The sequence below is a fragment of the Typopeltis vanoorti genome, chromosome 22 (genome assembly GCF_054136105.1).
Source record: "Typopeltis vanoorti isolate ZY-2024b chromosome 22, IOZ_Tvanoo_1.0, whole genome shotgun sequence".
NCBI lineage: Eukaryota > Metazoa > Arthropoda > Arachnida > Uropygi > Thelyphonidae > Typopeltis > Typopeltis vanoorti.
Genome location: NC_143570.1, coordinates 41,872,460 through 41,896,425, shown reverse-complemented (window position 1 = coordinate 41,896,425; position 23,966 = coordinate 41,872,460). Strand labels below are relative to the sequence as shown.

At 36.5% G+C, this 23,966-nt stretch overlaps 1 protein-coding gene across 2 annotated transcripts in view; it reads left to right on the top strand.

The window, feature by feature from the left end:
• The window catches only part of barc (RRM1_TatSF1_like and RRM2_TatSF1_like domain-containing protein barc), a 133,927-nt gene that overhangs the window by 96,510 nt on the left and 13,451 nt on the right, over nucleotides 1-23,966 (top strand). For both annotated transcript variants that reach the window (XM_090412039.1, XM_090412040.1), the window contains exon 7: nucleotides 17,783-17,872. In XM_090412039.1, coding sequence (XP_090268165.1) covers nucleotides 17,783-17,872 — 90 coding nt within the window. The remainder of the gene's footprint in view (nucleotides 1-17,782; nucleotides 17,873-23,966) is intronic.

Here is a 23,966-nt window from a genome sequence, read left to right as displayed (position 1 = left end):
ACATAGTTCAGAAAGCCTGGACAGAGGGACAAATTCCCGATGATTGGAGTAGAGCTCTCATAGTACCCATATATAAAAAGGGAAATAAAACTGAATGTGAGAATTACAGAGGTATTTCCCTACTGAGTGTTCCTGGCAAGATCTATGCAAGTATACTTGAGAAACGGTTGAGAAGAATTGTGGAAGAAAAGCTTGAAGAACAAGCTGGATTCAGGCCAAATAGAGGCTGTCAGGATCAGATCTTCACTTTATGACAAATAGTCGAGAAAGCATGGGAATATAACAAAGATCTATATTTAAGTTTTGTCAATCTGGAAAAGGCATATGACAAGGTGCCAAGAGAGAAGCTATTCAATACGCTGCAGTTATTTGGTGTCAATGGGGCATTATATCAAGCAATACTTAGTCTTTATTTGAGTTGTAAGTCAGCAGTTAGAATTGAAGGAAGTACAGGAAGATGGTTTAATGTTAAATCTGGTGTGTGACAAGGATGTACATTATCCCCTCTGTTATTCATTATCTATATGGATCACATTATGAAGGAAAGTAGTATTAAACCTGATATCAAAATTGGAGATGTTAAAGACAGCTCTTTGCTTTATGCGGATGATGTTATACTTCTAAATAAATCCGCTACAAGTCTGCAAGATTCTCTGACTAAATTGAATAGCTGTTGTAATAGATATGGTATGAAGGTCAGCAATAAAAAGACAAAGACAATGAAAATAGGTAGAATTGTTGAAAATGTCAACTGTGTTGTGAACGGGGAACCTGTGGAACAAGTAAAACATTTCAGCTACTTAGGCACGATTTTTACTGACGATGGTAAATTAAATATAGAAATAGACAACAGAATCAGTAAAGCTGGTATGGTGGGAAGTCAATTGAATAAATTCATGTGGAATAAGAGAGAAATTAGTCGGAACACTAAATTAGCTGTATACAAGACAGTGTTCAAACCAGTTTTAACTTATGGATCTGAGAGCTGGGTCAGAAGTAAAACACTTGACCAAACACTAGAGACTGCAGATATGAGAGTCCTGAGAAAGATTAGAGGCGTGAACAGATGGCAACAATGGCAATATCATATTAAAAACGAGGATATTAGGAAAGAACTTGACATTGTCAGCATCCAGGAATGCGTTAGCAGAGCTAATCTCAGGTGGTATGGTCACTTAAATAGAATGGGAGAGGAAAGATTAGCAAAACAAGTGTTCTCTGCCAGGTTGGCAGCGAAACGACCCAGAGGAAGACCAAGATATAGGTGGATTGATACGGTACAAAATGCCTTAGACGATAGAAATATAAGATCTGATAATGTTGGAGCCTTAACAAGTAACAGACTGATTTGGAGGAAAATTGTAGATAGGAAGTTAGTAATGATGTAATTTTTTCATGTAGTACTGTCATATCCTGTACACCCCTTGAGGGTACATGGCAGGAATTTGATGATGATGATGAACCACGTCTTAATCACATATGCTTCAGCTGGCATGCTGAAGACTCGTATGAGACTTCAGCATGCCAGCTGAAGTTTTTTTTCAAGAATATCAATTGAAACCCATGTTGCAATTTTCAGCTTCTGATTGTAACCTTTCAGTGTTTAATCTCCTCCTCTACATCTTTGATTTAAAGAGAAATTCTTCAGTGGAATGCATAGCAACTCTTATAGTGGTAGACACTATAAGAGTTGGTTGATTTTCCACCCACAGCTTCCAGCAAAAGATGTTGGTCGGATCTTCATGCAAATCATTTGCCTTCTCTTGTATTGACCATCCTAGACAAAGGCATGTACTGCTAGTTCCAATGCTTAATCTATATAATCAGCATCCTTTCCACTTTCTCTATTACATAACTTCAATTTTTCGTTATTAATCATGGACAGTTAAGCATTTCTAAATTGTATCATCCTCATTGTAGACTCACTCAATCCTATGGCCCTTTGAATGCCAATGCTACATTCACCTCTATCAAACCTATTCAGAAATTCCAACTTCACCAGTGAAAAATTATATTTTCTAGCCTTTTCTTCACAGTCTTAATTCACATTCTTCTTTTCACTTAGTTACTTTTGTTTTTTCTCTTGCCAGACATGTTACTCAAAGGGCACAGAAGACTTTTACAGATACAAACAATACTGCATAGACCAATCAGGCTGTAGGGACACAAAATGGATCCTGAGCCATTGAACATAAGTGAACGCAAGTAGAAAACAAGCACGTGGCAGAAGCTTCCACACTTTTCATAGGAAACAGTGATCTTATGTACGTGCATCTATGTGAAAACGCAGATAATGAAATCGTGTATAATGAGGGTTACCTGTATACATCAAAATAAACAAATTTTGAATTAATCTGAATATGATTGTTTCAGATACTTACACCATACATATTATTTATATATTTACAGTAGTTAAGAATTGGATAATGAAATGAGCATTCTAAAAAAAAAAAAAAAAAATAAGTCATCTGTTCCATTTTCATGCTAAAAGGTGAAAGGCCAAGACTCTTCTAAAATATTATTGTAAACTCATAGTGAAGAATTTATGGAGGCACAACATACATGTTAGAATAATTACTTTACTTCATCAAGAAAGTAACATTCAACGTTTTGACCTTGGTATTGAAGTCATCATCAGGAAAACTTACATATGAATAGGATACAAGCTACATGACACTATACTATACAAACATAAGATGAATCTAAATGTTTGTTAATCATTTACCTTAGCCTGACCTCTGGTGAGAAAAAAAAACTACATTAAACAATTTCTAAAGTCCTCGTGTATTAAGATTTTCTTCTGTTTGGGAGTGTTTAGATGAGCTAAAAATGTATCCAGTGTGTCTAGGCCACAGAAGCAAACATATCTACGTAGTATAGCGAAGCCATTGGTTTGAGTGTAGTTGTGTTGAGTGTTTCGTTTTCAAAATAATCCATTTAGAAATCGACTAGTAGGGGTAGGAGAAACAGAACCCATCTCATTACAGTCCCATCTTGGTGTATATTTTTCCTTTCTATAAAAAATAACCAGAATAAATGATGAATCTGAATAATTCAAATATGTCAGAGAGGAAATGTGGCTTTAACCCTCCTACCGGCCAAGGTGGATGAAATAGCAAGACTACCCCAGACTTTTTCATGGATCAAAACTTCATCGGCATTCTATCTTTTATCAAGTATTTACCCTCCTCCACTGTTAATCCTTAACGCCGATTTGAGAGCCATTAGCGGATTAACTGTGGTCGAGTGACTTTTGTGTCACTTGTCTTTACATGTACTCTGTTACTTCGAATTTTCTTCACTGTACTTGGATATTTGATCGTTTTTTTTTTTTGCTAAACAATTTATTTATTGTGTCTCTTTCCAAAAATAGAAGTTTCACATCTGCCAAAATAAATAATCAATCCTGAAATGACCACAGATCAGCTTTTGCAATGAATATACTTTAGTAATAGTTAATTTGCTCCACTTTACTGACAGTATATATTCTTTTTCACGAATTTTCAAACGTCTGTTTACGTTTAAAATATTTTGTCAAATATTTATATTTTTAAATAACATTTAGTGAAATAAATATGACATTTTGCTTTCTTTCTTTGCAAAATAACTTTATATGGATTGTCACATTTCCATTTCAGGAACGATTGTTTTTTTTTTTATGAACAACAAATGATTATAAACTGCATTACTCGGTTTCCGATATTGTGTCTTGTTTAGTATCAAAAATTTATACCTAATGGTATTTTATCAAAGACTCTTCGCCTTCTTTTTTTGCTGAAAATTGCAACAAAGGTTTTTTTTTTCTTTTCTGTAGGATACACATTACTATAATATCCAGTGCTTAACCACTGTAGATATGTTGAAAATATAATAGGAAGGATATCCTGTATGGAATGATTAAAAATGTATGCTCGTTTTTAGGATTTTTTAATGCAACCCCCCCCCCTCTCCTGTCCTGGAACTGAGTTGCATAACTACTTTAAATTTCTACAGCTTTGAAAGCTTTCAGATGGTATTCAAAATCTCTTATTTCAGTTTACTGTTTTGACAAAAGAAATAAAGCAATAATATTGTTGTATATCGAAGCTTCTAATTCTGTACGCTTTCTTTGAATCTGAAATCAGCACTCTGCTGAAATTATTCTAAGATTTAGAAATACTATGCTGTATTTTCAACATGCAAAACTGTATACCACACAAAGAAATTTCAATCGTGTTATTTCTGTTTCTTTTTTTTTAAAAAAAAATCTAAATATTACTACTTCTATTTCTGCTGATTGCTATTTCTGAAATACGTCTTAGAAATGCTGGACAATAATCCTCTTACCTAGAGGAAAAGCTAAAAGTCATTGATTACTCTTTTGAGAAACACAAGACAGAAAGTTTCCTAGAAGTCGCACTAAATTGCCTCAAGCAAGAATGTCTTGTTTCGTTTTCTGTTGTTCAGATATGACATTTCTTTTACAGGCTGATGAAGTATTTATGCCAAAAATGATTTCTTTATTTATAGTGATCAGTTTCACTTTCATTATCGAAAAATTCTAAATTATTTGATAATTATCTTGAAAAAAATTACTGCTATTGCTGCTGCTGCTGCTCTTGCTTGCCATCTCACAAATGAATTGTATATTGGGTATACTTTCTACTAATATTCCTTTCTGCCCAGTAACAAGTTGTAGACTAATGGAGATTACTAACTCCCCCCCTCACACACACACACACACACACACACTGGAAACTAGATCAAAAGAACATGCCCAGAAGGCAGCACACTAAAGTACCTTGTGCAATAACTGAATATTTTACAGGCAGAAATTCCTTGTTCTGTTTTTCCATCTTTCTGATTGATTAGCAGACATTCGAAGCATATTCTGATATTGCATTTATAGGATGACAGTGTTTTTAAATATTAATTTCCCCAATTAGACAACGTCACATAACTTCCTGATTTATAATAATAGGGAAATAATATGTATATTTTCTTATTTATAATTTGCAAATTTATAATAATCAAAACTTAGTTTCTGTGTCAAAAAAAAATGTTATGTGGAACAATTATTTTGGAAAAATCACGAATGAAATAAAAACTGTACCTATGTTTCATAAAAGCTTTCGGGTGTCTGGTAATGTTGCAATGGGAGGGGGTGGGTGATGCTATCAAAGTCGAAATAAAGTTCATTTCTATTGTGTAAATATGAAATTTCACATTTGATGCATGCACATATACATATTTTGTATTAGAGGCGAAGAATATATAAACTAGCAGAAAATATATACATATCGATTTTAAATAATAACTGTTTATTTCATTCTATAAAGACCGATTATACCGGGAAACCAAGAAAGTGAAAGTACAAAGAACAGTAGATTACTATATAATATAAAGAAAAAATGTAGTGATATGATTAAAGAATTTCATGTTATTCTCTATAAGGCAAAGTTGCTCCATCGTGTCCTAAAGGAAATCTGTGAAGTATTATTTGATTTCGATGGTTTTGTACAAAAATAAAAATAATATAATCTGCAACGTCGGCAGCTGGTTTTCTTTTTTGTAAAAGAATATTTCAAATAATTATCATGAATTAATTTCTTTGAGAACAGAGCAAAATGTTTTGTCTAGAAAGCGATTAGAAAAAATTAGCGCAAAAAATTAAAAACGAAATTGGTTCTCCAAGGTAAGGCAATATTTAAGTGAAGAAATTATGCAAGACCTTTATTTTGTCTAGAAATTAAAATTGTATTGTACAATAAAAAGAGAAAACAAAAATATAAATAATTTCTCTATTTTTAGTCTATCCTATATAACTAAAATCCAGTTACCCAGCATAGAACAAGGATCTGCGTTTCTTGTTATAGGCAACTGAGAGGTAGCTACAAACATTAAATAATCTGATTAACCGTTCTCTTCAGCGTGAGGGTTTATCACACCTTCTAATGGACAGGACGGTCAAATTGCACTTCTTATCCTGGTTCTTTAAACAGGTGGGCTGAATCATATCCAGATTTAGCTGGACGTCTATAGATGTCCTGGCCATTTGGAAGGTTAATATAAGGTCAGGAGTCTCTGTCAAAGGCACATTGGTGAACAATGAAGGAATGCCAGAAATAACCATGTTGTCAGAGTCTCTCAGATTAGATTTTTTTATTAATGTTTTAAAGTGAAAAAAAATGTAAATTCTCCTTTTTTCATTTATAGAAAAGCCACACATATGAGAAGATATTTACATAAGCGATCATACCACCACCCATCCCAACAGTAAGAATAGATTACACATACACACAACAATAATGAAATGATAAAGTAATAAACTTTCATTGCCAAATATTTTAGCCTGAAATTGACAGGTCATCACTGCCAGGAAGGCTAGTTAATACAAGGTAAAGTGTTGACAATAGATTATTTAAAAGATAAACAATATGAACCGTGTGATGGTATAAAAGGAACAATGTGATATAGGTTGTGGTAAAAAAAAGTTATTGATGTCTGATGAGAATGAGACTTTCCCAGATTTATGGTAAAGAAAGGCAGTCATTTCAATTTAGATTAGGGCAATGAAGCAGGGCTTTGGCACTCTCTCCTTAAATGAGCATTTAAACTTGAAGCAGTATCAAAGGAGTAAATGTGTTTCACACCAGAAAATTCTGTAGTCTGTGCCAATTCCATGCCACACTAAGCCAGATTACATGTTTGGAATCTTGTTTCCACAGAATGTCCAGTTTATCCAAAGTAGGAAAAGTGGCAATCACTGGGAACTTAGTAGATGCCAGGAAGAGAAAGAGATTGTTTATCTTTAGAAGGAAACCATGAGGAAGGTTTGTTGAATAGAACAGATGTAGGCACTAGGTTTTTTTCTTGAGGATTAGTATTATTATTAGACACCTTCAGGAAGTCCGAAGACTCATCGAGGGAGGGCACCTACTCTGTCTCCACCACCCAATCCACCAACTGACTGCAACTACACAAATGCCATCTACCGCCGACCACCACCACCACTAGTATTTCCAAAGACAATCACAAACATCCATGCCCACAGCGGGATTTGAACCCACAGCCTTTTGGCTGGAGAGTGGATATGCTAACCACTTTTTGTTGAGGATTTTTGAAATTGGTTTGGAAATGCCAGAAATGTGTGGAACTGGGACTTGCTGTTTGAGATAAGCTTGTAAGAATGAAAATCACATTGTATAGTCCATTTTGAGAAGTTCTTGCTAAAGATCCTGTAATGTATGCTCTAACCCACAGGGGGTTAGAGCATACATGACAAACATGATATAGTAGAGATTTTATGATTCCAGTTTTTTGGAAAGCATGGTGAGCAGATTGCTGATGTGTATTGCAACCAGTGAAGGTAGGCTTATGATAGATGGAGGGAGTTAGTTCACCTGAAAGAGCAAGATATCTAGGAATGCTAGTTTTATGTCGCTTTTCTGTTTCCATTGTGAAATTTATCAGCAGTATAGATTATTTATTTCTGCTAGCAATGCTTATGGAGCCAAATGCAAAGACATCATCAGCTTAGTGCATCCAGAAGGAAGACTGAGGATGTACAGAGGAGAAAAAGTTTTCTCTTAAGTGTTCTAGATAAAAGTTTGCAAGAGTTGGATAGGATGCGCTTTCCTTTTAGATTCCTTCTTATCTTGTTGTAAAGACAATTGTTTTGACAGATAAATTAACCAGAATGGATAACAAAGTTGAATAATGTGACTGTATCTGGAGGGAAAGCTTGTGAAAGGAAATGAAGGGAATATTCAAGTGCGATGTTGGTAGATAAGGATTAAATGTCAAAACTGACCAATAAGTCAGGGGGATGAAAGGATAAATTCTTCACTTTCACTAGGAAATCTGAAGAGTTTTTTTTTATGAAAGAGCAGGAATTGCCGGTTTGCGAGTTTCATAGCTGGGATAAAAATTTAATTGTGAAAAGTAGAAGAATTGATGCAGTCCATGGTTAGATGAAGAGCAAACCTTCTTTACGGATTTAGGTAGACCATAAAAGCATGGGGGGGGCAAAATATCTTTAATTTGTCTATGCTATTGCTGTCAAGACTGGTGACTTCATCAAACAGTGAGTTTAGTTTTTTGAGTTGGTTATTTGTAGGAGTTGTGATTACTTTCTTGATATGTAGATCTGTTACATGCTAGAAGAGATTTTTTTTTTTTATTCAGTGATATCCATGACAATGATAGCTTCCCCCCCCCTGTCCACTTTGAGGATGGGGGAGATGAGTGTTGGGTCTTCGTGATTGCGAGGGTTTAATTTCTGCTGAAGGAATATTAGAAGAAAGGAGTTTGGCCTTAAGCAGCACACAGAAGATTTCTAGATGACGTTTGTTGGTATCATCACTGGGGAGATTGGATAAATTAGATTCAGTGTTGTGGAGGACATCCAAATATGGTATTCTTTTTTTTAGAACTATAGCAAAATCGCATACTTTGAATAGATTAAGAATTTCATTTTTTGTTATGGACATAATGAGATGTTAAGTACCCATTTTTATCTGATAAGATATGCGGCTGAAAGCCATTCCTCATATTGTCAACCCTAACATTAAAAAATTAATCCCTTGTATTTGTTATGCTTCTTGGTGATGCCTGATTCTGCCAAATGCACCAGTGATGACAGCAGCAATACTATGGGACAAACTTTCCACAAGCATATGATAGCGATCATTGAGAATTCTAGACCATTCTTCCTGTAGACTTCACCTGACACTCCAGTTCATCCCGCAGATACTCAATAGTGTTAAGATCGGGGCTGTGTGGAGGCCAGTCAAGTATGGTCACATTCGTGTCCACAAACCATGTAATTATAGCAGCAGCCTTATGACAGTGCATTATCTTGCAGACAATGGTCAGTTCTGTAGAAATGCCACAAAATGGGAATCATTTCATTGTTCCAGAATGTTCAGATATTTCTCAAAGTTAAATGTTCCTGGCACCGCATCATCAGTCCAAGGACAAACAGGACTATATATATCATCAGACTGCCACCTCCGAATTTCATACTTGGGAATACACACTCTGGTAAGATGTGTTCATTGGGCATCTGCTTAGTAGAGGGTGTAGTGATTCATCACTCCATAACATAGCTTCCACATTCCACTGTACATTCTTTGCACCACTGAAGACAATGCTGCATGTTTGGTTGATTGGTGTAATATGGGACTTGCATTGTGGTCCTATGATGGAAACCCATGTTATCAGCCTCAATTCTGAATGTTTTTGTGCAGATTCGTGTTCCAGTTGATGCCCAGAAGTATGCATTCAATGTGTCGGCCAACATATGGCGGTTTTTACATATTATTCTTTCTGGCAAAAACCTATGATCACATTCAGTGAGTGTCGTGGGTCGTCTACTGCAGGTAGCACCGCAATTGACTCCTTGTACTTCCATCTCGATATGGTATCACTAATTGTTTACCTGGGATGCCCTAATTTGTTAACAGTTTGCTAGGCCTGCAACATGGCATCCTATCACAATGCTTTTTTCAAATTCTTCTCAGTTCTCTTCTTGCAGTCATTTCACCAGACACAGTTGCACTGACTAGGAGCATCATGTTCCTCCTGTTTATACTGGCTACAAACACGACTCATTACATGGCACAATGCTCTTTTGTCCATGAGATGTTTATTGACTTCTTTCCAAGTAGTGTATTTCTTGAATGAACTTTTTATGAACTGTTTTTAAATCAAATGTTTCTCATAATTTTCTTGTATGCATTTAATGAATCTTCTCTGAATAATTTCAAGTCTCTTGACATTCATTAAATCTAGTTGAGCACAGCTGTGAACTTTAATCCAGTACTGGCCTTACTAGTGGTTTGTATATTTCAATTTCAACATAGAAAGTTGGTAATACATAGTGCAATTCGGTAGGATAAAGGTCAGATAATCCAGAAACTTTATTGTTATTATTATTATTACAGACAACTCCAAGGAGTCCTTAAGACTCATCGAGGGAGGCCCTAAACATCATGTCAAGAACAACTATTCAACATCCACACAGTATCTATCATACTTTGCCTTGAACTCATTCACTGTCATGGCACCCATATGGCAGTTGCATGTTGGTTGATTTCTAGATGACAACAGACTCTGGCAGCTTATTCCACTCATTCGCCACGCTCCAAGTAAAAAACCTAGTTCTAACATCCTTCCTAACCACACTCTTGCCCAGTTTCCATGGATGGTCCCTAGTCCTCCCACCACCAGTCCTCTTCTGAAAAATATCCTTTGCATTAATCTTATAGAAACCCTTCAGTAATTTGAATATCTCAATCATATCACTCCTTTTCTGCCTATCAACCAATTTCTGCAACCTGTTCTCATAAGGTTCATTCCATAGACCTGCTATCATCTTGGTCACTTGCCTCTGAATCCTCTCCACCTCCTCCCCATCTAGAAGAAACCTTGGCACCCAAATCTGGGCATAGGAGTCAAGATGGGGGTCTTATCAAGATTCGATACAGAGGAACAATAACTTGCTTGTCTCTGCTCATCAAAGTATTCTTCAATAACCAAGTGATTTGATGAGCTGATTTAGCCACTTTTGCAATGTGTCCCCTAAACTTCAACTACCTATCCACCAACACTCCCAAATCCCTGGCCTCGTCAATCTCCTGGAGTACAGTTCCACCAATGTGATATACTGCTGCTAATCTTTTCACCCCAAAATGCATAACCTTACACTTTGCCACATTAAATTGACATCCATTCTCCTTAGCCCAGTCCTCCAATCTATCCAAATCATCCTGCAAAATTTTGACATCATGTGAATTCACTATTGCTCTACTGAACTTTGCATCATCAGCAAACAAATGAGCAGTTCCTCTCAGATCCTTTCCTATATCGTCAATGAACAAATTAAATAGTAGTGGTCCAAGAACAGAACCCTGCAGCACACCACTAGTCACAGGCCGTCTTTTGAACTGTACTCCTGAATAAACTACTCTCTGATATCACTCCATCAACCACCCTCCTATCCATCTCACCAACCCTATATCCATCCCCATATGCTGCAGTTTACTGATTAGAATTCCATGTGGTATCCTGTCAAAGGCCTTAGCAAGGTCCAGCAGTATCACTGTAAACCCTTATCCAGTTCAGCTGTCTCTGTGTAAAAAAAAGTGAGCAAGTTACTGAGGCGCATGATCTACCCTTCACAAAACCATGCTGTTCCCCCCATACGGTATCTCATTATCATCTATCCATTCCTGTATTTTTCTCTTGACTACTTTCTCCAAAACCTTGATGACGACTCCTGATATGCTGATCAGTCGGTAATTTGCAACAGCAGTCTTGGTACCTCCTTTTTGCAGTGGAACTATTTTCCCCCTTTCCACTCCCTCGGGACTAAATCAGACCCGAGACTCGAATTAAACAAACTGGTCAAGGGCACTAACAATTCTTTAACTGCTTCACTTAAGACCCGAGCTGGTATACCATCCAATCCCACTGATGAATGCACATTAAGTGTTTGTAATATACTATTCACCTCAATTCCCATATAAGCTATTGATTCCTTCATTCCTGCAATATCACCACCTGGATGTTATACTCTTGCAAAGTGCTCGTGCAGTAATTCCACTATATAAGGGGGACTGGAAAGTAATCAATTATTTTTAATACGTCATTTTTAGCCGATTGTTTTTTCTTAAATAACACATAAATTATTAAATTTTATTTTTATTTAAATATTAGCATTACTTTTCTATTTAAAAAATCTGTTTTTTTTTTTTTTTTTAAATTTTAGATGATTTTTTTTAATATGGCGGACTTTAAAGTTGAAGAGCACCATTTACATCATTGTATGCTGAATCTGATCCAAAACAAACCATACAAGAATTAGCAGAGAAACTTAATTCATCGTGGTCAACTGTCCAAGAGCACTTACATAAGAGTGGCAAGGTTCTTAAACAGGGTGTATGGGTACCGCATGAACTGTCAGAAAACAACAAAGCACAGAGACGGGCGATTTGCAATTCATTGTTGACCAGACAACAAAATGACCCCTTTTTGACTGAGTCGTAACTGGTGACGAAAAATGGGTGCTGTATAAGAATAATGAACGCAAAAAACAGTGGCTTTCTCCAAATCAAACTCCAATTCCAACACCTAAAGATGGACTTCATCCATAAAAGGTTCTGTTGTGTTTGATAGGATATTCATGGAATTATTCATTGCGAACTCATAGAACAAGGTAAGACTATCACAGCAGCCATCTACTGTGAACAATTAGAGCAACTACATCAAGCATTGTTAATCAAATGTCCTGAGCTTGTCAATTGAAAAGGGGTAATTTTGCAGCAAGAAAATGCAAAACCACATTCTGCAAGAATGACTCAAAAAAAAATTAGGATGGGAACTTCTAACACATCCTCCGTATTCGCCGGATATTGCCCCTAGTGACTATCACTTTTTCAGATCCTTAGAATACAGCATAAGAAATAAACCCTTCCGTTCGCAAAATGATGTCCAAAGGAGTTTGATATCATTTTTTGCCTCCAAAGAAAAAACTTTTTTCAAAAAAGGAATTCTAAACTTAGTAGATCATTGGAATAAGGTTATAATTAACGATAGCGATTATAGAATTGAATAATGTTAATTTGTTCTTTAATAAAATTTATATTAAAAATGTAGTTCAAAAAATTGATTACTTTCCGGTCCCACTTATATCAACTGATTCAGTTACCTCCCTACCATCAGCATTCCTTGAAATCATTCTGCCGTATACATTTTTCCTTTTACTTGCAGCATATCGAAAAAACTTTTTGGGATTCTCTTTAGCTTGCGTGGCTAATTTCCTTTCATAATCTGCTTTTGCTTTTCTTACCACACTTGTTACCCTTCTGGCCTGTGCTTTATGTGTCATGTGCCTGCAGGTCACCTTTCTCCTTAAATTCCCTCCACAGTTGTTTCTTTTTTTGCAGCTCAAGCTTAATGGTGTTATTCATCCATTTAACTCCTACTTGATTTACTACCTGGACACTAGGTATACAGTCAGCCATTACCTCCTTCAAACGCTCCTTTACCGCTTCCCATGCACTATCAACCTCCAGCCCTTGCAGTTTTACATGCCATGGCACTGAACCGAGCAATCTCCTAAGCTTGTCATACTTACCAGCCCAGTAATTCCACATGTACCCTGTCTTAATTGAAAATTCCATGCGTTTAGCCACCTCCCAGGTCAAGACCTTATGATCACTCTCACTAATTGCTGGCAACGTGGTCAAATTCTAAGATGCAATTACTACGTTGAACACTCTTGAATCCCTAGTATATTCCATTACATGCTATCTCAGGTAGTTATCACTTAATAACTGCATAAAATCCAATTTCTTCCTCCCATGTGTCCTCTCCTCCTTCCACTCAATGTTACCATAGTTGAAATACCCCATAATAATTACCCTCCTTCCACTCATTGCTTATGCATACTGTCTCCACTACCTATTCCATCACGGTCTATAGCAGCACCCAACTGTATATTTTGTTCTGCTAGTCTCAATCTCACACCAGATAGCCTCACATGTGCTCTTTTTACTATCCTGCAGTTCATAAGCTATCATCAATCACCATTAGCTATATCATCTTCTGTCAGCCATGTCTTACTAATGCCAATAACCTGTGGCCAGTAAGAACCAACCAAGGCCAAAAATGCTTCCTTCTTGTTTATAATGCTCCCGGCATTAGTATAAATGAAGTGCAGAAGCCCATTAGTCTCACCCTTATCTTGATGCCATATACTAACTATCCCATTCTGATTTGTTGTCCTTCATACTAAGCATATTACGCACATATTGGGCATATTATACACATTCTTACACTCAACTGCCTCATTGATGTCTGCATATCCCCCCCCCCCCACAATAGCTCTAGTTTCCCTGATTCTGCACATCCACTTTCACTTCATTCAGCAACACTTTTTCCAGTCTCTGCACACTAAATCCATCTTATATAAGTCTTTTTGCCCATCAAACTCACTCCACACCACTTCTCCTGCATAACCTGCACATAGTCATTTGCAATTATAGCCCTCCTTCTCAACTCTTCTCTGTCATACCGCAGCAACAGACTCACTATCTTTTCTTTTGCTAGCTCTAGTAATTCCTTAAAGTCTTCTCTCATGGCAAATTTCATCATCAAATTCCTGACATGTACCCTCAAGGGTACATATCAGGATATGATAGTACTACGTGAAAAATTTACGTCATTACTAACTTCCTATCTACAATTTTCCTCCAAATCAGTCTGTTACTTGTTAAGACTCCAACATTATCAGATCTTATATTTCTATCGTCTAAGGAACTTTGTACTGTATCAATTCACCTATATCTTGGTCTTCCTCTGGGTCGTTTCGCTGCCAACCTGACAGAGAACACTTGTTTTGCTAATCTTTCTTTGCCCATTCTGTTTAAGTGACCATACCACCTGAGATTAGCTCTGCTAACGCATTCCTGGATGCTGACAATGTCAAGTTCTTTCCTAATATCCTTGTTTTTAATATGATATTGCCATTGATGCCATCTGTTCATATACCTCTAATCTTTCTCAGGACTCTCATATCTGCGGTCTCTAGTGTTTGGTCAAGTGTTTTACTTCTGACCCAGCTCTCAGATCCATAAGTTAAAACTGGTTTGAACACTGTCTTGTATACAGCTAATTTCGTGTTCTGACTAATTTCTCTCTTATTTCATATGAATTTATTCAGTTCACTTCCTACCATACCAGCTTTGTTGATTCTGTTGTCTATTTCCATATTTAATTTACCATCTTCACTAAAAATCGTGCCTAAGTAGCTGAAATGTTTTAATTGTTCCACAGGTTCCCCGTTCACAACACAGTTGACATTTTCAACAATTCTACCTATTTTCATTGTCCTTGTCTTTTTAATGCTGACCATACCATATCTATTACAACTTATTCAATTTAGTCGGGGAATCTTGCAAACTTGTAGCAGATTTATTTAGAAGTATAACATCGTCTGCATAAAGTAAAGAGCTGACATTAACATCTTCAATTCTGATATCATGTTTAATACCACTTTCCTTCATAATGTGATCCATATAGATAATGAATAACAGAGGGGACAATGTACATCCCTGTCTCACACCAGATTTAACATTAAGCTATCTTCCTGTACCTCCTTCAATTCTGACTGCTGACTTACAACTCAAATAAAGACTAAGTATTGCTTGATATAATGCCCCATCGACACCATATAACCGTAACATATTGAACCGCTTCTCTCTTGGCACCTTGTCATATGCCTTTTCCAGGTCCACAAAACTCAAATACAGATCTTTGTTATATTCCCCATGCTTTCTCAACTATTTGTCGTAAAGTGAAGATCTGATACCGACATCCTCTATTTGGCCTGAATCCAGCTTGTTCTTCACCAAGCTTTTCTTCCACAATTCATCTCAACTGTTTCTCAAGTATACTTGCATAGATCTTGCCAGGAACACTCAGTAGGCAAATACCTCTGTAATTCTCACATTCAGTTTTATTTCCCTTTTTATATATGGGTACTATTAGAGCTCTACTCCAATCATCGGGAATTCGTCCCTCTGTCCAGGCTTTCTGAACTGTGCAGTGCAGCCACTGTAAGACTTTTATACCACCATACTTCAGCATTTCGGGTCGAATATCATCTATTCCTGCTGCCTTTCCACATTTCAAGCCTTTGATGGCTTTTTCTACTTCAAGTATGGATATGTATTCCTGACTGCATGCATGGTCAGTGTTTTTTACCACTGTGCTATCAACACTACTTGTTTCTTTTAGCAGTTTTTCAAAATAATTACTCTATACTTCAAGGATATCGTTTTCTCCTGTTTTCATGTGAACTTTATCATCTCTAACTTCTTTTACAGCAATCTTTCCTCCGTTTCTAAGCTTCTTCAACAACTTCCAGAATATCTTTCCACCTACTTGATATTTATTTTCTATATTCTTGCCAAAGTCCTCCCATGACTTTTGTTTAGCTAGTTTTGCACAGTGTTTTGCTTTCTTACATTTGTCTCTGTATTCTCTAAGAGCAAAAGCTGACTTATTTGTCAGAAACTTTTGATATGCTTTCTTCTTTTCCTTCACTGCCTCTTTAACTTCCTGTGTCCACCATGGAGTTCTGATTTTTCTGTCCTTGCAGACAACCTCACCACATGCCTCTCTGGCTGAATCAATCAGGGTTTTCTTCACGACTTGCCACTGAATCTCCAAGGCTTGGTTCCTGTTCTCAAACTCTTTCATTTTTTCTTCAATAATCTTTGTGTATTTTAGTCTACAGTTCCCATCTGAGAGCTGCTCAACTTTTATTCGCTTTAAAACTTTCTTACATGTTGTTCTTTTCAATATGAAATTCAATTTCATCCTGCTCAAGACTGGTGATCACTTCCAATTTCAAATCCTCTGTACACTCTTGTGTCCTGCACCAGGGAGAAAACATCACTATCAACAATAACATAGTCAATGAGGCTTTTCTTATTCCTTGCCTCTTCTCTCCATGTGAATTTGTGCACATTTTTATGTTGGAACATGGTGTTAGTAATATCCAGTCCATGTCCTGAGCAGAAATCCAAGAGCAAAGCATTATTATTAGCTTTGCTCTTTTCTCCAAATTTTCCCAAAATATTTTTGTATGTCTGACAATCATTTCCTACTCTCATCTATTACACCTCTTACTACTGAATCACTGTTCAACACTCGCTCCATCATTTTTCTTTCGCTCCCGATAATGTTCTCATTTTTCTTATCACACATTTGCTTCTTTCCGTTAGCTGATGCATTCGGTGAACAATTTTGTAATCTCTCCAGCTGCCGCTTCGCTCTATGTATCACTCCGCGCAACCGTGCGATCTCCCTCATTGCAACTAACTTTTAAATTTTTTTTTTTTATCAGTCAAGCCATTCTTTCGCTCTGTATACTTTTACTTTCACTCTCACTTTCAACACCGCTCTCAATGCTATCTGGCACTAATTTGCAAATTTCTTTAACATATCACTATTTTCTGTCACATTATGGCTTTCATCTACTGCATCAATCTTGCCACCTGAGACACACTTCAAATCCTCGTTTCCTTACACTTTTGGCACACTTTCCCACTGTTATCATTATCGAACCAAACTCCAGCCGCTCTCTGAAAAGCATACATCCCGCAGACGTTACACTGAAGAACTCCCTTTAGTTACATTTTTTAAATAAAGACTCCGATAATTTGGATGGCATTGTCTTTCTTCTTATTGGTGCTGTGTGCTATGCTACGTATCTTATCAAATACTAATTTAACACTAATTAAAACAAACTTTTTATGCTAAACAGATTAACTCTGCAATATACTATAATTCTGGCACATAATTTTTAAACTGATAATGCTATTTTTTTTACAACTAAATAACTTTACTTTACAGAACAAACACCGAACTTTTTCCAACTGCTTAAACCTATAGTCTTGCGAGTTTATCTTAACAAGATCAGCCAAAATTCTCTATTAATCAACCCAAATGCTTATATTTCATCAAGTTTTATAAAGCTCATCCATCCACCTTGCAGCCATCAGATACCGTCTTCTTACCATGTTACATTTCTCACATAAAATTTTAAAATCCTCTGTGTGCTCTTTTATTTTAGAACTCAAGAACTGAAGTCAAACAATTGGTGGAAAGTAAATGTCTGTATTTTTTGCAGTTATTTTGGATTCCTTTTATTTTTCTTAATTCTTATACAAAGAAAATATTTCAGTAATGATGATGGACATTAATTTTTTTTATATATATATATATATAGAATAATGCTACTCTAATCCTTGACTATCAGAATGATCTGCGGGAAGAATGTGCAAAATGTGGTACTGTGAAGAAAGTGGTGGTTTATGATGTGAGTATTTTTTTTGAAATAAAGAACATAGATGCTAATTATACCCATTGATCTATTTTAACAATGATATTTGAAATTTTGAACTTTTGCCATGTGTTTTATAGAACTGTAACATCTCATCTCATCTTGTTCTTCTTTTTTTTTTTTTTTTTTTTTTACCTTGCGGTGTCGAGAGTTTATTAATCATCGGACCTCAAACCGTTCACAGGATAAGGTGGTCAGCCCTATGCCCTGGTGTATCCTATGTCCTGTAGTGTTGAGTTCTCAAGGCCAGTTTGCCTCCTTTGTGGGATGAAAAACCCCAGGATAAACTGGGGAAAAAACCCTACTGTCCACGCCCAAGACTAGCTAACTTGGCTATGGCTAAGGAAGATCCTTCAGCTCCTCTCGTCACCGACTGGAATCAAACCTAGGACACTCCTTTCCCAGGCATATGGTTGCAAAGTGCACAGCCACTAGGCTAACCGCTTTGACTGCAACATGCAGCTGCAAATCTTTTTAAATTGGTTAAAATACATGCCAAAAGTTACAAGAGATGTCCAGAAAGTAAGTTCCAAATCTGACATATTAATTCATTAATCAATGAATTAATCTCTCAGAGAAACAAAAATATACTTACAAAAAAAAAACTTTATTGGAAATTAAAGTAGACATCTTTCACTACTTTTCTACATAATTTCTGCCATTGTTCAGGCACTTATCATAACAGGACACCAAGAGTTGTATACCTTCATCATAGAAGGTTGCCACCTGTGACGAAAACCATGTATTGACTGCTTCTTTGACCTCATCGTCATCTTGAAACTGCCGGCCATCAAGGAAAGATTTCAGATGTTTGAACAGGTGAAAGTTGCTTGGCACGAAGTCAGGACTATTAATCAACCCAAATGCTTATATTTCATCAAGTTTTATAAAGGAGCAATGATGGAATTGTTCCCAGCCGAAGGTGGTGAGAAATTGTTGTGTTACGCTGGCCGTATGTGGGTGGGCGTTATCATGAATCAAAACAACACTCTGGTAAGCATGCCACGTCGTTTATTCTGGATTGCATGGTGCAGTTTCTTAAGGGTTTGGCAGTACATACTCGCATTAATTGTGAATTCTTGACCCAAGAGTTCTACCAGCAAAATTCCTTGTCTGTCCCAAAACACAGTGCACGTGATTTTCCAAGTGGAAACCGTTGTCTTCAATTTCATCTTGACTGGTGATGGGGTGTGTCTCCGAGTCTCGTCCCCGGTGACAAATCTGCTCAGGAAAGCATCTCCATCCTCATGGTAGTGTGTCAAGAATTCCAATGCACTGCCCAGCCAATTCACTTTGGGTTGTTCTGTAAGCAACTTCGGCACCCAGCGTGCACACAATTTTCGATAATTCAGTTTCTCGTACACAATTTCCTGAAGACATGAATGTGAAACTTCTGGAAATTGCAGCGAGAGTGACGTCATAGTGAATCCCCTATTCTGTCGAATCTTCTCTTCAACTGAATGCACCAAATCGTCAGTCACTAAAGATGGTCAACTGCTCTGTTCATCATTATGCATACCTGTCCTTCCTTCATTAAAAAGTCTTACCCATCTTCTTACCATTGAATCACTCATTGCGTGTTCTCCATAAACCTCAATAATTTGCCGATGAATTTCAGCTGCTTTAACCTTCCTTGCATTCAAGAAACAGATAACTGACCTAATTTCACATGCGGCAGGATTCGATTTTCTTATACATTATAAACACACACCAAGAAACGTATGCACTGTGAGAATGTCTGAAAATGGCATCCAATGCCTTACTAAGGAATCAACAAACTCAGCACGCATGCGCACCATTGTGATCACAGCGCTGCAGTGAAAATATTTAAAAACAGCTCACTTTCTGGATGTCCCTCATATATCTTAGATGTAAAGGCTGTAGGTTTAAACCTTTTCAAAAGCATAAGAAATTTTATCTAGGTCTCTTCATCTGATACAAGTTGGTCTCCTGTAGAGGTAAAATAAATAAAATTCACTTCAAACTTGTGCATTTAAAGATTGGACATTGGTGCTTTATGGCTTTGGTTTCCTTTCCTAATTGTGGTCTAAGAATTAAATATTGGTTATCATTATTAATGGTGCTTTTGTCACAGAATTAACTTGCCATACCTTATTAACTGAAATTGACTATAAACATCGAAGGTGGTGAGAAATTAAGGACATTGGTGCTTTATGGCTTTGGTTTCCTTTCCTAATTGTGGTCTAAGAATTAAATATTGGTTATCATTATTAATGGTGCTTTTGTCACAGAATTAACTTGCCATACCTTATTAACTGAAATTGACTATAAACATCTAGCACAATAGTAAGAAATGGAGGAGGGGGAATGCTATATTATGATGAATTCAAAAAAAGAAATGATCCCCAACCACACCAACCTGGTTGGCCAAGTGGTTAGCATATCTACTTTCCAGCCAAAGGTTGCGTGTTTGAATCATGCCAGCACCATGGATGTTTAGGATTCCTACTTGCCATTTACCACATGTACTGCTGTAATCTGTTTCTTGGTGCAGCATGACATTTGATATCTTTGCACTATAAAAATCAAAAATAACTAACTCCCTCCTTTCATCAAACATAACATTTATTTCTTGAACAGGAGATATTCATTCAAAAGGATTACTTCCAGTAAGTGCTCAGGACTTTTTTCCCACCCACAAGATAGTTTTTATTTGTTTAGTTTGTTTCATAGGTAGCATTTTGTAAAGTAGGGAATATGTTATAGAAAAATACTTATCACTGAATTAATGTTTTAATGGAATAGCTTGTTGATTCAAAACCTTTGTCAATAGTCTGGGAGCAAATATATAGCCTATCTAGATCTTACACTCTTAATAAAGTAAAATAATTGTAATTATTTCTGTATGCTGGAGCCACAAGTTTTATTTAAAATTATTTGCTAATTTATGATTCTGACAGGTTTTCAAAATAACAGAAATAGCATCTGTTAAAATTCATTTAAATTTTTTAAATTCATTAAATTTTTTAAAAAAATGCTTAAAGGCAACATTCCAATTAATATTTAATTTAATTTGAAATAATGTACAGACTTTTTATATAAGGTAACGCAAATTATTTTTGTAATTATAAGTGTCATACGTAATGATGTAGTTATGCTACTTGCTGATAAATGTTTATGCTTATCACTGAATTAATGGTATCTCCAAGACTATTGACAAAGGTTTTGAATAAACAAGCTATTCCATTAAAACATTAATTTAGTGATAAAATATCTAGTGGCATTATATAAATGCCATCAGATTTTGCTTATGCTTACTGGGAAATTACTTCCCTAGATGTCATATATAAACCGTCCTTTTTTTTCTGTGGTACTAATTTACTAGTCTGGTTAGTCAGCTGATTGACAAAATTGATGATTAAAAGAAGTTAATAATTACACTTTTTCAGTCCATGCATGACATCTGTTGCAAAATAATTTTCCAGGTAAGCATAAATAGGGTTCAAATCCTGGTGTAGGCATGGATGATTGTGAATCTCTTTAGGAGGGATGCATTTTTCATTGCCTGTTGTGAGATTCCACCCTGATTATTGGAGGATAAAGTTCGTTGATAAAAGATTCAAATATTGGTCCCAGAATGAAGTTTCTGGATTATCTAAGAGTTAGATAATCCAGAAATGTACTACTTAAAGTACTGATATCTTATAGGTCTATTTTTGCATGGACGGAATTCTTAAAGCATCAGATTCTAAATAAAACAGTTATACTTGAACACAGCATTTATTACTTAAATGTGTTGTTCATGCATGCGTAAAGCATGATTTTTTTTTATTTTATTTAATTTTATTTTTTTTTATGTAAGTCATAAACACTGAGAGTTTATGACCTCATAAACTCCTGACCTCATTTTAAAAACTTAAAAGAGTATTAAGTATGTTTAGAAACATTTACAAATTAGGGTTAACCACATATACTGTTTGGAAAGAAGTTAATGAACACAGTAATATGAGGAACAAGCCGCCATGGTGCCCACCTTAATAGAAATATATGACCTCCTTTTACTGTGATAACTGCAGAAATCCTATGGGGCATACTTTCTACAAACACAATGGTGATCAATGGGAATTTTGGACTTTTTTTCCTGTTGGCATGTAATGAAGTCCTGGTGGACTGTTGTGGGGCAGATGTCCCTTGACTTCATCCAATGCTTCAGTTCATCCCACAGATACTCAATAGGGTTGAGATCAGGGCTGTGTGGAGGCCACTCAAGTATGGTGATGTTCGTGTCCACAAACCATGCAATTACAGCAGCAGCAGCCTTATGACACGGTGCTGAAAAAAACAATGGTCAGTTCTGAAGAAATGCAATAAAATAGGAAGCATTGCATTTTCCAGAATGTTCAGATACCTCTCAGAGTTCAGTGTTTGTGCCACCGCGTCATTCCAAAGCCAAACCAGGACAAACTGGACCATACCATCACACTGCCACCTCTGAATTTTATACTTAGGGGTTATCACTCTGGTAAGAGATGTTCACCAGGCATCTGCCACATCTACATCCGTCCATCTGCTTGGTAGAGGGTAGTGCAATTCGGTGCTCCATAACATAGCTTTCCAAGCTTCCACATCCAACTGTACACATTCTTTGCATCACTGAAGATGATGCTGCATGTTGGTTTGGGTAATGTGGGGCCTGCATGTTGTGATCATCAGTTCTGAATGTTTTTGTTCAGATTCGTGTTCCAGTCGATTCCCAGAACTTCATATTCAATGTGTCAGCTGATGAATGGCAATTGTTACATATTATTCTTTGTAGCACGCTACAGTCATGTTCAGTAAGTGTAGTGGGTCATCCACTATAAGTAGCACTTGCATTTGACTCACTGTGCTTCCATCTTGGTATGGTATCACTGATTGTTGACCTGGGATTCAATTTGTCAACAATTTGCCTTGCAGATAGGCCTGCAACATGGCATCCTATCACAGCACCTCCTTCAAATTCCATCAGTTCTTTTTTGCAGCGATTTCACCAAAACATAGTTGCACTGACTTGGGAATATCATATTCCTTCAATTTACCCTGGCCACAAACACATGACTCATTACATTACACAATTCACCTTGTCCATGGGGGTATTCATTGACTTTTTTCCAAGCAGTGTATACATACATATCAATGGTGATTGTTAGCTTTGCATGAAGAATGGAAGAATATTCTTGTTGTGATGTATCAGAAATTGGTTAAAAGCATATCCTGAAGTGTAGTTGCTGTCATTCTGGCCAAAGGTAGTCCCACTCGTTGTTAGAAATGTAATTAAAACACATTTTTTTTATTCACAACTAAGTGTCCAAATACTTTTGTCAACATAGTGTATTTTAGCACTTAGCTAGATAGGACAGAACTAGGGATCACCTTTGAAAATTAAATATGAGTTGTGATTAGCAAGGGTATGAGGACTAGATTTTTCACTTGAAGGGTGATGAATTAGTATAATGGATTTAGAGTTGGAATTTGTCTATTAGTGAGTTCAAGGAGACATGCAATAGATATTATTTATATGGGAACTTCATGGAGTCAAAAGACTCATTGCAAGAGACCCACTCTATCCATTAGCACAATACCTATCATACATCTTAAACCCATTCACTGTTGTAATTCTCACAACCACCTCTGTCAATCCATTCTGTTCATTCACCACTCTCCAAGTGAAGAACCTAGTCTGCACACCCTTACTAACCACACTCCTAGGCAACTTCCAAGTATGACCCCTTGTTTTTCCCTTACTCCACATGTATCGAAAAATTGCTTTTGTGTCAATCTCATAAAATCCCTTTACTAAATTATAAGTTTCTATCATTATCCCCTCTCCTCTGCTTGTCAGCTAAACTCTGCAACCCATTCATCCCAAATCTGTCCTCATAGGAACATTCACAGACCTGTCACCAGCTTGGTCACTCATCTCTGAATCCTCTCCACTACCTCCTGATTCCCAAGAAACACAGGTGACCAAATATGTGCACAGCAGTCAACATGTGGCTGAATCATAGCCTTATAAAGAGGGATGATAACCTTCCTATCTTTACTTGTCAGTGTGTTCTTCAGCATCCAA